Source organism: Callorhinus ursinus, unplaced genomic scaffold (assembly GCF_003265705.2).
Source record: "Callorhinus ursinus isolate GAN/ISIS: 27379988/994484 unplaced genomic scaffold, GSC_fseal_2.0 scaffold11, whole genome shotgun sequence".
NCBI classification, from domain to species: Eukaryota; Metazoa; Chordata; class Mammalia; order Carnivora; family Otariidae; genus Callorhinus; species Callorhinus ursinus.
Window position 1 is genome coordinate 53,195,223 of NW_027397073.1, and position 18,416 is coordinate 53,213,638.

The following is an 18,416-nucleotide window of genomic DNA, read 5'->3' on the forward strand; positions in this document are numbered from 1 at the left end:
ACTCTGTCTGATCAGAAAACATGTGTTACGGAACCTTTGATGGTGGCTAACCAAGTACTTTAGAATAATGAAATTGCAGACCAAGAATCATAAAGTTTCTTTAACAAATTTCAAGAAGGATTCCCTATTTCTTTTTCGAGCTTCCTTTGACTACCACTGACTCTTTCTGGACCCCTGCTTTCTGACAATGTTTTGCCAATTGTCTCACCCACATCTCCACTATTATTTGGATATGGGCAATAGTGATAATTAGAATCAGAGGGAGAATTACCAGGATTCTGCTAGCTGCACATTTGATTCTACATTCAAAGTTAGGATCAGGCAGGAGTAACCTTTTTTTTCTATCAACAAAGAGGATATATTTACTAAGATCAGTGAAAAAACAGGGAGAAGATTGTGTAAGCCAAGAAGGAAATACATTCAAGAATCCTGACACTCCTTAATGGATTATTAAAGCAATTTAAATTAAAAATAAAGAAAATTATTAATTAATGTGGTTGACGGTTTTTTTTTTAAAAGGCAGCAAGCAAGCATCGCAGTAACCAAGTAACCAAAGTCACTAGCAGAATTGCTCAGCACTGTCACACATTTCACATAAATAGTTTTAATTGATTTAATATAATTTAAATTGTTCTAAAACAAGAGGAAAGAAAACCTCAGCCAGGGAAGGAAAAACTCCCACTAGGCAAAGACTGAAATAATCTCGAACAAAATTTGAAAAATAGTTGTACTTGCACTGGAAAAAAAAATCCTGGCTTCATGCATGTTATGAATGATTCTTCAGTGATCTTTTGTGGAGTCTAATTTAACCAAGAGACAAAAAAGAAAAAAAAAAACCCAACAAAAAACCCCAGGAAGGAAGGAAGGAAAAGGAAGAAAAAGGAAAAAAAACCCCAAAAAACCCAGACACCCAGCCTTCCGGAAATTTTAATTTTGCAAAGGAATCGTAAGCATTCAGGAAGCATTCAGGATCCTTGTCATAGAAAACAACTGATCACATTTCAATCACTAGCCACACAATTACCTCTAATAGCACCTAGCATCTTAGATCAAATGTGTCCATGAAAGATTTTATGAAGCCTCTGGAGACACCGATTTGTAGGTATCCAATGTCTCAACCTGTTTACTTACCATCTGAATATACATTAGTTTATTAGCTCTTTCAGTCTTATCAGCTATTATTTAGAGAAGACATAAAATAACAAAAACTATCCCCTTCCCCCAAAAGAAAACCCCACTCAAACCAACAACATACTATCACCAAATACAAAGTAATAAAAGAGTTGTACCCAAACCTGGTCAGTCCTTCCATTTCTTGAAACTTGCACACAAACTGAAGAAACCCACTCAGCCTTAAAAAGGTCGATCATTTCGCTCTCCTAAAATTTCATCTCTGAGAGTGGCTTTCTTTCTCCGTCTCTGTCTTGCTCTCTCTCTCTCTCTCTCTCTCTCTCTCTCCCTGTGTGTCTCTACTTCTACCGGAGAGAGCGTTTTGTTTCCCTTTTCCTGTTTCTGGTGCTGGATGAATGCAAAATACATGATTGAAGGGATTTTTTTTTTTCAGGTTAACAGTTGGAAATCTACAATCTTGCTCCTCTGAATGGCTTTAGATGCTAGTCACTCAACACAGAACCGTTCACATAAAGAGGCATATACAGAACCAAGAATCCTGCTCATTTGGAGCAAAACAAAACAACAACAAAAACTCCTTTTACTCCTTCCAGCCCATTCCTATTTTATTTACTTAACTATTAGCACTTACCCGGAGATGTGCCATAAATGCTCTATTCCAAATGTATAAAAGCCAACCACATCTCAACTGAGAATTAAACAGTTTTAATGTCTTCAAATCCATGTCCCTGCTCCAAACCCTGTACCAGTCCCTGGCAGGGGTACAAGATTCTAAACAGCCGACATCTGATTCTTGACATTTAAAAATAACAATATTGGGGGGAAAAAAAGGGAGTCTTTTTTTTTTTTTATTAACTACAAACAGCTTGTGAGTGAGCACAGATCACAATTGACTGTATTAACTGGATCTTGCCATAATTTCAAGCTACAGTATTATATTTCTAAATCAATGTCAAACAGAGGCCAAATACCTACAGACTCCTCATTTTCTGTATAACCATGGCAATGGCTGAAGTTAAAGTAATTCCAAGTGGTAATTCTCCAAAGAGAGAATCAGAACTTTACTCGTATTTAGATTCTATTATTGGTGACTATTAATTTAACCTTTGTGCGGTCTCGAATCAAATCAGTCCTTCGGTTGCTTGTCTAAGATGGGTCACATTTCCTGTACCTGCGTGCCTAACTGCACGTACAGAGATGAGGTCAAGGGAGCGTGTACATTTGCTACAGAATAAAGCAGGGAATAAAATGAAAGTAAAAAGCATTTATTTCCATTCCTGGAGCACATTCTAGACGCAGACGGATCTCGGAGCAAGTCTTAGCTCTTTTACTTACTATCTATGCCTTCTTGGGTAAGTGATTTCATTGTTCGTGCCTTAGTTTAGTCACCTGCAAAGCTGGAGTAAACATAATACTTCACAAAGTTATTTCAGGTACGAAATGAGATACTGTGTGGTTTCTGGCACATAACAGGTATTTGATACATGCCACTTCCTCCCTCTGTTTTATATTTGGAAGGGGTCGGGGTTGGTCATGGTAGAGAGAAAACCCCAGGCTTTGAAGGCAGATGAGTCTGTTCTGACCCTCCATGTTGCCGCATTGGAACTGTGGGTCCTTAGGCAAGCTACTTAACCTCATTTACTAAATCTCAGTTTCTTCGACTGTAAAATACTTCACAGAGTTTTACAGAGCCAATTAGATAACATTGGAAAAACATGTACTTTTGGTAGACATGTATTAAATGAGAGTTTCCAGGCCTTGCAACTCTTGAAAATTGGTCTAATTAGTACTCCTCATATGTAACTAAGGTGGTTAAAAATGTGAACTCAGATCGCAGGTCCTCTAGGCCAAATGCCTCATCTTACAGCAGAGGAAGGAGACCCAGAGGGCTGAGATGATGATCACCGGTTAATCAGTGACCGCTCACCCGTTAATGGCAAACAGTGACTAGAACGTAGACCCTCTCCTTTGAAGTTCAGTGCTTTATCCACTAAACTTTGTGAGGTTGAAGTCAAACATTTGTAAATCCAGTTTCACTATTAGTTGGTAATTAAGATAATAGAACTGAAAAATATTTTTTTCTTCATTTCCCCAAATTTACTTCTAAGAATGAGCTTATAAATGAAATCATTCCATGGGAGCGGGCAGGGGCTGGCTACACCTGTCTTCCTGAGAGGAGCTTCGGTACGATGGTGGAGTCCCTCTTTTTTCTAAAGAAAGAAGAGAGCTGGAGAGAAAGTCCAGTTTCAGGAGTTTCCTGGTCTCCTCCCTCCCCCTGTGAACGTGCAACTCCTTCTTCCCCTTCTTCTGAGGAGCCCTTTAACTAACTCTGCATGCTGGGGGGGAAGAACACACTGTTGTACATATAGTTTGTCTGCTAGGCCCACTACTTGCTCACACTGAAATACGGAAATTTTTTTTTCCAGTCTGAAAGCCTTGCACAGAATAGGAGCTCAGTAAATGTCAATATTTATTAAAGAAGGTGTGCCTTTGAGCTCAGTTTATATTTAGAGGGTTTAACTAGCTTGGCCCAGTGTTAATTATTGCCCAATGTATGATAGAAAATATTAATTTCTTTCAATCTTTCAATAACTTCAGAATTAAAAGCAAAGGTCCTTTGGGGAGTGAGTCATATTAGCTGTTACTCTGGGGACGAAGGGAAGGAAATGGGATTGGGGAAGGTATATAAGTGATCCATTGTAATTAATGTTTTATTTCTCCAGCTGGGTTACGTATAACTGGGTGTTTGTTTTATTATGATTTTTCTTTATACCTCTCTGTAAGCCCCAGATATTTCATTAAAAAACTGGCTTAAAAGAAGGTAAATACCTTGAAAATAGAATTCCCAAATCTTTTGAATATGAGATCTAATAATGCTACGATACTAAATCTCATACTTAAATCTTCAAGCTTTCATTCTCATTTTACTGAAAAGCTTTTAATAATAATATGTTTGCTCTACAGGTTTTTTCCCCTCCTGTTCACTATTTTCATGCCCTTGATTCCAGGGCTGTGCTGGGATGTACTGGAAAGAGCTATTTTGCATCAAATAGATATAAGTCTAATTCTCAGTTCTTCAGCTTATTGGCCATGTGGCTTTAAAATCACTTGATATTTCTCATCTCAGTTTCCTTTCTTGTAAAATCAGAGTATTATTATATCAAGCTCTCAGGATTATCTTAAAAATTAAATGGAATAACCAATGTGAAAACATTTGCTATAGCATCTGATACACTGGAGATTTTCAATCAATATCAGTTTCCTTATCCTTCCACTTTTCTCCACTACTTGAGCCTTTTACTGCAAAAAGGCATAAAAAAGAAAGAAAAAGGAATTTGAGGCAAGAAGAACGTAGGCAATCATGCAAGCATATAAAAGGCATTTTGTCACTAACAGAGGCTGTTCCTGGATCCTTGTAGAGTTTTCTTCCTTAATCTAATATTTCTTATCTAATCTCATCACTACTTATTAAAGTCTAGGTTTTTTTTAAATTTGTTGTTTTTTTTTTTCCCACCCATTACAGAACTTTCATAGATAAACTATCCTGTTCTAGGGCTCCGATCTCATTACCCATCCTTTCTTCAGGACAGATGTTCTAATCAAAATACTTTATTCTAGGTGGTGGGTAAGATTGATATGCCTAAAGAATTTCTAAAGCTTCCGTTGTAACCCTTGTTATAGTCATTTCTATAAATTAAGTGAACTTGGATTCTCTTCTCCCTCTATACTAACAATATAACAGAATAACCCACTAAGCCTTTACTTTTCTTCGAGGCTAGTTTTTTATATACTAAGTGAGGAGGTTGGAATAGATGTACTCTTTAGCTCTAAAATTCCATTAATAATTCTTGATGGCTTAACTCCTCTAGCAACCTTATAGTAAATGAGGCAATACCACTCTGAGTGGGAAAAACTGACTACTGGAATTGTGTGCTCTTTGTGAAAACTATCCGCATGTTGGTGGCTTCTTCTGAACACTGGGATGTCCTTGCCCGGTGACTGCCCACCTGGCATATTCTCAGGGCTTGGCAGAAGCATTCTCAAGGGAGCCAGATTTGTCAGGAGCAATTCAGAGAGCAAAAAGTAGAATTTCTCAGTGGAAGACTTTTTCCTTGCATTTCTTCTTAGGATGAGAGTGAGAAATGATTATGGCATGCCTTTATAGTCCAATACAAACTTTTATTTTCTTTTTTTTAAAAGATGGGTGTACAGGAGAGAGAAGAGAAAAAAAGGCACCGTGAAAAGTAAAAATATAAGGGTCCTTTTTCAGGGAGGATTATTATCTTGGGAAAAATGACAATTACCAGATGGAGGAGTTGGCCCCGGGGGGGGGGGGTAAGGTGGGGTGAGGGGGAAAAGAAAAAGACTCTGCTCCTGACGTTTTTATCCAGGGGAATCTAGGTTCAGCGAATGGAAGGGCATCAGCGAAGGACGTGAGGAGACTGAAACAGGAGGAGCGGCTTGCCTCGGGTCTATACGTGCGTGGGATTTACACACTGACACTAACTGCATTGTATTTCGTGGCTGCTTCCCCCTGCTTTTCCTCCTCTTCTCCGTTTTGCTGGGTCTCTGCAGCCGTGCTTGTCAGGTCCCCCAACTGGCCCGATCTCCACTTCCTCAGGGCCCGGGGCAGTGTTCCAATGCCCTGTGCTCTGGGGGGTGGAGGTGGAGGTTTGGGTGGGAGTGTGGTTAGTGTTGGAGGTGGTGATAACAATCACAATGGTGAGGAGATAGATCAAGTTTCCCAAACAAATAGCTTAAGGCAGAATTTTACAATAAAGGAAAAAAAAACCACCCTCTGGATAGATCTAATAAAACTCCTTCCAAAATTCAAAAGATCATTGTTGACTTTTGTAAAAAAAAAAAAAGGTGGATTTATTTTAAAATTCTGTGTAGACTCCCCTTTTCTCACCTCCCTATCCTATGTTCCCTCAGACGAAAGAGGAACGCTAAACGTTAATAACTCCTTGCCTTTATGTAGGCGTGCTTTTCAAAGCACTTTTATATCTAGTGTCTCAAGATAACTGGATGGAGTTGGGTAGCCGGTTTCCTGATAGGAGCAGTTGGCCAGAGAAACTCTAAATAATTTGCTCAGGTTCATGCAGACAATTCACAGCAGGACCAAGACTAGGGCCCAGGAGAAAACACCACACACTTAGCAGGTACAATTTCTAAGCATCCATCACTTGACATAAATGGTACCTGAAGGTACTGGCAGGAACGTTCTTGTTGACATGACTCTGACTTCACCATGGCCTGGTCCATGTTAACCGAGGCTTTCTGGTAAACCTCCCTGGCACGGCTGACTGTCAGAGTGGAGGACCACGCGCTCTTCTTCAGGAGCGGCGCGTCCAGGTTGACAGGCAGGTTGGCACAGGTGGAGCACTTGACGTCGTTGTTACTCCGGGAGGCCTTGACCGCCTGCTCGCTGATGGTGTTGTAGGCCTCCATGAAGTACTGCGAGGCCGAGCGGTCGGGGCATCTGCCCATGGTCATCACGCCCGATGGTGCGTGGTAGATGCACATGTCGCCGTCCAGGTTATCATCGGAGCTCCACCAGCCAGGGGAGGTGTTGGGGCGGGCCTTGGGGTCTGTGCGCCGCTCCTTGCTCTTGCTGCGCTTGCCGTACCGCACCGTCTGCGTCTCGTCGGGGCTGGCTTTGCCCCCATTCACGCTCCCCTTGGACGGCCCCTCCAGGGAGTGCGACTTGGTGAAGAGCTTCTGGACCGAGTGGACCAGGTGGCGGATGCGGCCGGGGCTGTCGCTGCGGTGCTCCACGGCGGTGCGCTTGTACTGCAGCGTGTGGTAGCCATCGCGGTTGAGCGGCAGCTGCCTCTCAAACTGGTCCAGGAGGTTGGCGGGAATGCGGTTGGCCTTGGTGGCCAGGGTGCGGGGCACCAGGGCGCACTCGTCCTTCAGCTCCTGCTGCGACGTGTAGTGCCTGCGCGGGAAGGTGCTGCTGGCCAGCGGGTCGCTGAAGGGGCCCACGCACTCGGCCTGGAAGGAGTTCCGCTGGGTGTAGTACGGGTGATCCGCGGGGTGGTGCTCCACCGGGCTCAGCAGGTAGGGCTTGCGGTCCGAGGAGTGGTGCGACAGCGAGTCACAGGCCGAATCACAGGTGACGCCGTGGTGGTGGCTGCGGCTGCCCGATAAGCCTTTCATTGCTGGTGGGCGGCAACCTCGGGGGTCATGGACACCCCGCGGTTAGGTTCCAGACCCGTCTTCTGCAAAGACCTGGGGGCAAGGAAGAAGAAGAGAAGGAAAATGGTTAACGCTTCTCTGGGTAAATAGATGTTGCTCTTTTGAGTGTCTGCTACTGTGTTCCCTTTCTGGCAGAAGAACTCAGCACGGTCCTTGAAAGCAGTTTTAATTCGTGATTGGAAAAGCTCTATCACCTCTGTAGAGTGGGAAACCCCACTCCAGATACCCGGGGATGGGAGGGGTGAAAGCTAGTAAACCTGGAAAAGGAATGCTAAATTGTTTTAAGATTATTTGAAAGCACCCCCCCCCCCCGCCCCCAGGATTCCAATAACTGGATGGATCTTTCCCTTGCTTTTCTGGTTTTAGTCTTAACTGTCTGTTAAGTGTAAAACATGCAACCCCTTAGGGCTCAGTTTCTCTGGGAAGACTTTGCTGATCCCCCTTGCAGGGAGAATTAGTTCCCCTCTGTGTTTCCATGGCATCTACTGCACACTCTCTCAGCTCCTGTGGAATTGTTTGTCTCAGGCATTCCTGGGCTGGTTTAGTTCATCTCTTGCAGGCCACCTTACTTCTTAGTCACCTTTCTATCCTCCTACCTAGCCCCAGGCCAGTTAGGTAAACACATAGTAAGTACTCCATTAATGTGAATAAAATAAATGTGGATGGAAAAAAATAAGAGAAGCGACTGGCCCCTTATAACTTGAAGATATATCTTTCTATCTTCTGTCACATGCTTTCCCATTAGAATTCTGTAGTAACAATTATAGCTCGCAAATACCCACTCCCCAACACCACAGTAATTAGAGTTGAAAACAGTAATGGTGGCAAATAAGTCAGAGCTATAGAGAAAATCTGCCCCTGTTTTCTGTCATTAGAGGGATCGAGAGCTTCTTTTTTTTAAAGATGTATTTATTTGAGAGAAAGAGGGAGACAGAACATGGAGGGGAGAATGGGAGGAAGGGCAGAAGGAGATAATCTCAAGCAGGCACCAAGCAGAGTAGGAAGCATGACCCAGGGCTCCATCTCACAACCCTGAGATCATGACCTGGGCCGAAACCAAGAGTCAGACACTTAACCGACTGAGCCACCCAGGTGCTCCAAGAGCTTCTTCTTAACAAACAGAGAGCTGTTGAAGAACTTGAATTGGCTAGTTTGAATATCATGGCATCTCCTTTTCCTGGTTTAAAGGTTTCTGGTTAAATGTTCACAAGTGATAGCAAGATAGCCAAAGGAAAGGCCCTGGAAATGTTCCTGAGGACATAAAGGACCTCGGCCTGAAAGCAGATCTGCCTCAGAGAGAAGTGACTCCTACAGATCCACCTGTGGGAACTCAGCTCATCCCAAGCACAGGTCTTCCCTTTAGTAGCAGAGACTGCTGTTCCACAGGACAGAGTATGTTCTTTTGACTCTAACTTCTTTGAGAGTTGACTGGGTTCCTATTAACAGCCTGATTTATTTTGAAAGCTTCCTATAGCAAAAATTGTCATAATAGGAGTTGTCTTTTTTTTTTTTAAGATTTTATGTATTTATTTGAGAGAGAGAATGAGAAATAGAGAGCACAAGAGGGAAGAGGGTCAGAGGGAGAAGCAGACTCCCTGCTGAGCAGGGAGCCCGATGTGGGACTCGATCCCAGGACTCCAGGATCATGACCTGAGCCGAAGGCAGTCGCTTAACCAACTGAGCCACCCAAGCGCCCTAGGAGTTGTCTTGAAAAGCCAACATGACTGTCCAAAATATCACTAATGTCATTTCAGATATTCAGAGAGGGAGAGATAAATGGTTTAATTTAAAAACAACCACAACAAAATAAAACACACACGCATGGCCTAATGAGGAAAAATGCATACTTTTGAGAGGTCAGGTCTCATCTATTCTGTGGGCTGTCCTGTATGTGGGACTTCCTGACAGTGTTGAAAATCTTGATCCAGACTTTATGACTCCCCCTTTTTCTCCTAGTCTCTCAGCTTCTGCATTAATAGCTCAGCAAAACTGATTGGGGGGTTTTAATCACTGGAATCTTTCAAAATTGGTTAGTTTACTAAATTATGAGCTCCTTGAGGGCAGGGGCTATGTGCCCAGCAAATGTTTGGCTAATGGTGTGAAGTGGGTAAAATATTTATTCAATGCAAAATTTACCAGTGTGGTCCAGACTGTGATTTGAGTCAGGTGTATTTAGTGGAAAGAGGACTGTGTGACGAGAGAAGGGCCATGTACAAGGAAGGGACCATCTCATGGGTAGTCCAGAGACCAGTGGTTTAAGAGTGCAGGAGGAGCAGGCAGATGGATGCTCCTTCTGCCTCTGTGAACCTTTGACTTCTGAGCCTCCACAGCTCATCAGAGAACATCCTACCTCTTGAAGTTCTCTACCTATCTTGACGCCAAAGTCTGAGGAGCTTGCCTGCCCTACCGACTACGTGATGCCTAGACAGAAGACAGTCTGTCTGAAGGACAGAAAGAAACTGACACTGGAAGAGATAAAAAGGCAAGAAGGACTCATGATACCTGTGGGTCAGCTAAATCAAAACTTGCCCAGTGAAGAGAGACTAATGAAGGAGATTTTTGCATAAAATACTTTGGGACTGCTTTGTATGAAGTTATGATCCTACGATTGGGTTGTTGCAAGGAGGGATTTAAGAAGATTAGATACATGTTTTTGGCAAAACTGTGGCACAAACTAATTTAGATGGGAAAATCCATTGCATGAGGGAGTCTCTCTATATAAAACAGGTCCTGTTGAAGACATTTTTGCCTTTTAAATATGGACTTAGAAGTAAAAAAAGAAGCCCACAAAAGTAACAACCAAGTAGGGTTATAGTCACATAAAAAGCCTCATGATTACACATATTAGAATCCCCATATATAAAATAATAATGAAATAATGCTTCAGAATTTCCTTCTGAAGTAGCCAGGTCTCAGGTAGATACTTTCTGCTAAGTAAAATGTGAAACTGGCAAGAGCTGAAAAACATGAATTATACATATTTACTCCAAAATGAACAAAATTATTTCAATCACTATTCAATATTTAGTTATCTTTAATATGACAACAGCATTTCACATAAAATAATGTTACCTGAGGACTAGCAGAGCAAATGAAGAGCTTTTGCAAAGCCATTCATGATGAATTAGTTAAATGATGTAGCCAACGATAAGTTTTGTAAATTAAACATACACAGCTTGCGTTTTACTAAAACGTAAGTGGGCCATTTTCAACATAGAGCCAAGCACTTAGATTTTCTTAGAGGGTTATAAGTTGCAGCAAGGATAAATAAGTTAGCTTTCCTCCTCTTAATATTTGTAAAAAGGATACTGAGATCTTAATCCCTTTTCTCTATGATGTGGGCAAACAAGGTCATGAAAAAATGGCAATAAACAATCATAAACATTTCTAAATGATCAATCTGTCTTTTCGGTCCAGGCCAAATAAACAACTTATTTGGCCCAGTTATATTTTTCTATAGGAAATCTTACACTCCTACTCTCCTCTCATTTGAAAAGGGCAATCGATCAACTTATGATTATAAGGTAAAGCAACACATTTGGTGGCTTCCTGGGGAGTGGGGGCAGATGATCCATAGCCCTCAATGGCTCAACAATTCCTGGGGGCCCCTGCTCTTCCTTCTCTCATTCTTCCCTTCCCTTACTCTTAAACTCCCTTTCCATGCACTTCTTTCTGCCACTTCTTTCTTCCCCTCTCCTATTAAGGTTTATAAGTGACGTCCATGGACAACACTTGTTCCATCCTGCAGTGTAACCGGGAAGAATTAACTGAGCATCCCTCATGTGCAGACAACGAAATGCATATAGCAAATCCCTAATGGACAAAAGGCTTATGATGTTCTCAGAGAGACATGACCTAGTCATGAAAAAAGAGGAATAACAATTCCTATTATCTTCTGTATTCTTGGAAAAGGAAGCTGCTAGCCCCTGAATTAGATTTTAAGTGGTCATAAAAGATTTCTCAAAATAGAAAGGGAAATTGCCTTTCATGCCTTCCTTTTTGAACAAGGGTAGGAAGTGTGGGTCAACATGCCTTCATAAGGGTTTCTATGACTACAGTGATCATCTCTGATATTTTTCTTCACTATGACTTCAAAATTGTGTTTTGTTGTCCTCCTAAGTTCGGATTTTACTGTCAGACCATATGTCCTGATTTTTGGCTTGGAAAATTTCTTGACTATATTGGCCACCGTGAGATGAGCCCTGAGGTGTGAGATGTGTCTGTTCTTTTTAACACCTTACAAAAAGACTTATTTATTTATTTTTGAGAGAGAGAGAGAGAGAGAGCTGGAATGGGGTGGGGGAGGGGCAAAAGGAGAGGGAGAGAGAATCTTAAGCAGACTCTATGCTGAGCGTGGAGCCTGATGTGGGGCTTGATCCCACAACCCTGAGATCATGACCTGAGCAGAGACCAAGAGTTGGAAGATTAACTAACTCAGCCACCCAGGTGCCTGAGATGTGCCTGGTTTTTACAGAATTCCCACACCTGGAGCAGAAGCATTGCTATGCCAATGATGACTAAAGCAAGAATGATCCAGCACTGTAAAGGAAATTCTCAAGGTAGGTAATTTATTTGACCCGAGGGAGAAACAAACAAACCACATATTAGAAGATGCTGACAAGGGGAAAATAGTCTTGCAAACCTGGCAAGTCCTTATATCACTTCGATTTCTGTGCATGTCTTTATTTAGAGCTACTGTTCTTTCTTTTCTTTACATGCAGATAGAAGAACCAAGGGAAGGGCTTCTACTCTCTCATTCAGTGAAGACTGACAGCCAGACCATCATGACTTGCTTTAGAAAGAACAATGTGGGGGACCCTGCCCAGGAGAACAGGGAGCACTGTGTTCTGGTTTGGGGAGAAATCGGGATGAAGAAATCACTGCAAATTTTTTCAGGGTTAGGTGGCCTTGGCTTTCCTCCATGCGACCTGCCCATGCCAGGTTGTAACATTCAATGGAACAGAGAGAGAAAGGATTCCCTTACTGAAGAGTATAAAGTAGTCTCAGAATAATGACTATGTTTCCTAGTCTCCCTAGATGTGCATAGGTGACTAATTCTGGCTAATGGAATATGATTGGAAATGGCACGTGCAGTTTCTAGAAAACGTCTCTAAATATCTCTTTACCCCTTTCCTGTCTGGAATGTGACATGCATGAGGTATAAGTTATCATTGGAGCAGCGCAAGATAAAGGTTCTGGCCACAGTGGAGTGCTGTGCCTGCCCAGCTCTGCATCTTGCTTATGCCGGAGGAAAGAGACCTTTATCTTTGCCTACACCACTGTTATTTTGTTTTCTGATGCTTTCCTCTGAACCTATTCTTAAGCAAGGTGGGAAGTCAAGGCCAAATCCCAAGGAGCTTTCATAAGCTATCCTAGTACCAGGATGTGGCTTTGCAGGTGGTGGTTCCATGAGAGCAATTGAAACCAGATAATGACATGGCCATCCACGTACTAAAGATTTCCCTGGCTCTAGCTACAGACTAGATCTAGGGGTGGAGAGAGGCAAGGGAATCTAAAAGAAGCAATCATTTCTTGCTTGGGCCTTTCAGGAGGACACTGAAGAGGAAAGAGTACCTCTGAAGAGGGTGAGATTGTGGCCCGCTGGGGCAGTGCCTCCCTTTGCAGGCCTCTTTGCTCACACGTGTGTTTCTGCCACAGTCTAAACACAGAGGGTACTTTCTGCACAGAACAAAATTCTATGCAATATGGATGCAGGTTCCCCGATGTTTATAGCAGCAATGTCCACAATAGCCAAACTAGGGAAAGAGCCCACATGTCCATCGACAGATGAAAGGATAAAGAAGATGTGGTATATATGTACAATGGAATAGTACTCAGTCATCCAAAAAAAAAAAAAAAAAAGAAATCTTGCCATTTGCAATGACGTGGATGGAACTAGAGGGTACTATGCTAAATAAAATAAGTTAATCACAAAAGACAATTATCGTCTGATCTCACTCATATGTGGAATTTAAGAAACAAAACATGATCATAAGGGAAGAGAGGAACAAATAAAACAAGACAAAATCAGAGAGGGAGACAAACATAAGAGACTCTTGATCATAGGAAACAAACTGAGGGTTGCTGGAGGTGGGTGGAGGGATGGGGTAACTGGGTGATGGACATTAAGGAGGGCGCATGATGTAATGAGCCCTGGGTATCATATAAGACTGATGAATCACTGACCTCTGCCTCTGAAACCAATAATACTTTATATGTTAAATAATTGAATTTAAATAAAAATGGATTCAGGTTTTCTATCAGCAATTTTTTATTCTCTTAGTAATAAATCCCAATTCTATGGGGATTGAGAAGGAAGAACTTTATGAATGCTCAATGGGCTTATGATTTTAAATAAAAAATTACAAAAAATGGAGGAATGGTTCTCACTAATACATTACTGAAAAACAAAGCTATTCCATTTTAGGGTAAAAGTAAACACAAAACCCAGCAGAGGGGAGGGTGTGAGTTAACATTGCCCAAAGTTAAGGCCCACTTTTCAGACATTTTCTGACCTTCTGAATCTGTAGCTACAAAAGATGGCTGAATGCCATTCTCTTTCAATTTTCCAGACTTCCCTACTTGACGATTTTCATGTGTTTTATACTTAAAGTCATATAAATACCATTGGAGCACCTTTGAATAAGCACAGTCTGAAACACACCATATTATAATGCTAAGCCGTATTACAGACACAGAATGTATTCTGGCTTTTCCTTAACATTAATTGCTATTCTAATCATCTGCAGTTGGATTTGGTTTGTGAATACTTCAGTCAGTCTGCTTCTACAAATAAATGCCTTGCAAGCATTTCCCTTTCAAAAGATATGATATTGTACAAAAAAAAAATACAAAACAAAAAAGCAACAACCCAAACCTCCTCCAATTTGATCCCTGTAGTTAGCACAATTCCAACTGCTTTTGTCTTCATACAAAGCTTTTAAAAAGTGGTTTCACTTTGACTTTTGAGCATAAAAAGGTGGAGGGTGATATTTCTTGAGAAATGGTTAGTAAGTCCTCATTAATATTGGTATATACTTACTGCCGGTTGAGTAAAATCTCAGAGAATTTAGGAGGAGATTTTTATTGTGGAGATAATTGAGGCAGTACATTATAAAAACCTCACAGCATTATTTTAGACTGGTGATTTTTGGAAGGCTACTGTTCTGACTCTATATGTTCTCCATGGAATTGACCCCATTGGGATTTCTAGGAGAGGTTCTGGTTACCTCAGCTATGCCTATAGATGGATTTCCCTGGGACAGAACGTGATTGCTTTGACCTGCCATGACAATAGCTCTTGGGGAGGCACTGTGGCAGGGGGAGACCCTATCTTATGGGAGTAAAACACACGTCTGCCAAGTTTTCAGAGAAAATAGCTAAGACCGTCAATGTCTATTGAAAACGATGTTGGGAAAGATATGCAAGCCACTGATCAATGTAGGAGAAACAGGAATGATGACAGAATAAAACTCCTGAATGGGATATAAAGACAGCCATGGTGGAGAAGGAAAAATGCAAAACCAGTGACAATCAAAGCAGCACAATACAACTTGAAAAGAAGCAGTGGAAATAGCCTCTGATGAAAGTGGAGTTATTTTTGTCTACATCTCTCATAACTAGCTAAATAGTCCTGTGAACATGTTCTGGCACATTCTAGACAACTTGCTTCAGAGCCAGACTATGTATTTTTTTTTTTTTACCTGAATCAAAGGTTGTTTTTTTCTCATAAATTTCCTTCTTTTATATGCTGCTTGCTTTTCTTCCCAAGTTTGCTGTACAAATCTACTGAGGCCTGAGGCTCCAAAAGTACCTATAGTGGTCCCTTCTGTGGGAGCTCCTCAGCTGACACCTGCTTTGGGGAAATTTTTTTTCCCCCTGCCTGAAGCCTCCAAGGCTGCTGTCCAGGCCAGGAACATTGACGGTGATTACTTCCTCCTCCGAGCAGATTGCACTGGGTTTGAAGACCCAACTTAGGGCCATCCATGCAGAAGCTTAGCTGAGTTAATCAGATGCTGGCTCCCGGAAATTTAAATGGAAATGTTCCTAGAGTCACTGAACCCTGGTGAGCTTATCTGCAAAGTCAAGTTGAGGAAAGGCCAGTGTTGGCACCACGGGAAGGAGAAGTCAAGTGCTATTTGAAACTGTGGGGCCACAGAGACAGGGGCTGCAGAGGAAGCCGGGAGGGGAGGGGAGAGGAGTAGATATGCAGACAGAAGCAGATCCATGTAGCCCCAGGTAAAGAAACAAAGAAGCTGCCCAGCGACCTTCCACACCTAGTCCAGCCCAGCTCCCTGCCCAGAATGGCCAGGCCCCAGCGGTCTGTGGCAGAACCATGGCAGGCCCCCCAAAGCATCCCTATCCGAGGAAAGAGACCCTCCTGCCCCACTGGGCCAACTACAACCATAAGAGAAGTACCACCAAAGTGTTCTATGTCACAGGGGGCCCAAATGTGAGTCTCAGAAGCAGCCCATTCAGAACTGGCTGAAGCATCTTTAAATGGTTTTTACCACCTTAAGGATGATCGGCTTCAATAGCCTATGCACAGTCCTTCAGATTTCAACTTCGTTCAGTGCTATCATCAGAGAGAGAGGTGGTCAGCACCCAGAGGGTGAGATGGGCAGTCTCTGCAGCTAACCTTTGTCAACGCCATGCACCTGGAGTGTTTTTCTGCAGGTGATTCTCCACCCGCCTCCCCACTCCTGCCCCTGCAATGGCTGCTATGGATGGGCATGAGATTCACAATTTCTCAAACACCACTCCTGCTGTTTCCCTGTTCGCATCGTTTTTATAGGACCTCATTCTTACTCTTCACATGTCTAGCAATTAGACTCCTTTTCATTTATTATCCTTATTTGTTCATTTCGGAACAGGTTGTTCTTTCCCCTCTAGATTTCTAACCCTGATCTTAAACAAACAAATCCTTCTCCACGAAACTTTCTGAAACACCATTGCTGTGACAGAGAAGAAATCATAAGGACATTCGCTGTCCCTGGATGAAAATCACTTAGTTTTGACAGATAAGGATGTTAGCCTGTAAGACCGCAGATTATATTCTTTCAATGTACTGGGCGTGGAGTCAAATCACATCTATGCATATGAATTTAATTCAACATCTGTTTATTGAATTCAACATCTATTTATTGAATAACTGCATGTATTGAATTACATGCAGTGCTCTGGTACTGTAAAAAGAATTAAGGATTCTTATTATTCCCCCACTTCCCATCTCTCACATTTCCTCCTTCCCTTCTCCCCACTCCAGCTCTCTGATGGCTCTCAGGATAGTTTCTTCTGTTCTCCAGTTCCTCGACAACTCCTTTTTCTCTAGTTCCTTCAACGCCCAGGGTCTTGCTTCCTTCCCCTTGCTGGCCTAGGAGACACATCACATCAAACATTCTTTTGTAAGCACCCTCAGCTCCTTGCTCTATTATTCTTTCTGCCTCATCTATTCTGGACAACATAAAACCAAGGAGTGACGTCACCATCATTCTGTTCTTCCCCACAGGGGCTGCTGAATGTCACTGGGGATGTGACTGGTGCCATGACAAATTCCCAGTGTCCAAACTCTGCTCCAATCCCAAAGCTGATCAGGAAGAACATGGTGGGTCTCCTGCTTCTGTTGCTACTATTCCAAGCCCTTGACTCCCTTGCTCGAGTCTCATCTGGACTTGGTTGGAAAAACAAAGACAGTAACCAATAAATACTAAGTGAATAAAAAAGGAATGGTCCTTCTGCCTCTAGTAACCACAATAATTAGAAACATTTTTGAGCTCGTATATACCAGGCCGATGTTGAGCCCTTTAAATGCATTAGCTCATTTCATCCTCAAACAATATGTGGTAGGGACTCTTCTCTGGATAAGAAGATAGACTATTGAAGATTAAACAACTCTCCTGAGAGAATACATAGAGTAAATTTTGAACCTACCCTGCTCTTAACACTAAGTCATAATGACTTTGTTCCCACCCCGTCTAGCGCACACGCACACCCCCCCCCACACACACACACCTCACGGCATTTCCCATAATCCTAACAGTATCATTTGTAATGTGATCTTTATTATCTGATCAGGACATTTTTCACTTTAAGTTCTTTCCAGAATTCCTACACTTTTACAATATAATCTAAACCTTTGCATATGACCCAGAGTGGGAGATTTTCATGATCTAGACCTCACCTACCAGACAGCCTTTTCTACTGTCCCCCGCACCCCTTACACCACCAACACTGGGCTCCACGTACACTTCCCCACATGCCATGCTTTCCAGTGTCCTTGTGCCTTGTGTTCTCTCAAACATTCATCTCTGCTCATGGAGCCAATTCTCATTCCTCCTTCCAGAGGAGGTACAAAGACAGCTTCCTCGTGGAAGTGAGAGGCCTTCTCATTTCTGACCTAGTTGAGGAAATAAACTGCGTAAGCGTGAAACAATCAGAGAATAATACAGGTCAGATTGTAATCAAGCCCTAGTTGGTGTGGGGGCATGTTGCATCTGTAATGCACCAAGGGAAAAGCTTTTGGAAAAAAACACATGTAGAAGCTGCAAGAGGTAAGGAATGCAAAGATATCTCAACCTAGGAGGTTCAGGCAGTCCAGAGAAGCACCTCCTTCAAAGACGAGGTTCTCAGGGTGATGGACAATGCTTACTCTGTATTTTGTTCAAACCTGACTATTTCATCTCCCCTCTGGCACTTCTGCCTCCGCTCTCTTTTGTCTTTGATGATACTATCCAGATGTGACTTGGATGGTCTGAGAGCTGCGAACATGGCCTCAATATTCAGGCCTCTTTCTGGGTTCCTTCCATTTGATATAAGGCCAGTGGAAGGGAGTAAGAAGAAACAGGTGTTTATAGTTGCATAGTTTTTACTGTCTGGATGTCATCCACCTCGGCAGAGTGTCTTCTGAATAAGGGCCATGGCGGGGACCCCTCTCAGGTCTCCATGTTTGCAAGGCTGCGTGTTTAACAGCTACTGTTTAATCTCGAAGGTACTGTGACTCTTGGAAGATGAATGTGTTTCCACCTGCTTTGAGTATCAGGACATTTATTGGGAAATGTATGACAAAATGGTAATGGTTTTATTAC

General features: G+C 42.4%; 1 protein-coding gene across 14 annotated transcripts in view; it reads right to left on the reverse strand.

Moving 5' to 3' along the window:
• DLGAP1 (DLG associated protein 1) overlaps window positions 1-18,416 on the reverse strand; it is a 942,912-nt gene that overhangs the window by 302,177 nt on the left and 622,319 nt on the right. For 5 of the 14 annotated variants that reach the window (XM_073898465.1, XM_073898467.1, XM_025886688.2 and 2 more), the window contains exon 4: window positions 6,334-7,365. In XM_073898465.1, the coding sequence (XP_073754566.1) occupies window positions 6,334-7,293 (960 nt within the window). In that variant the 5' untranslated portion in view covers window positions 7,294-7,365. Of the gene's footprint in view, window positions 1-1,289; window positions 1,492-1,762; window positions 1,899-6,333; window positions 7,366-18,416 lie in introns of those variants that run through there. The other 9 variants (XM_025886691.2, XM_025886690.2, XM_073898473.1 and 6 more) reach the window with 3 other exon arrangements.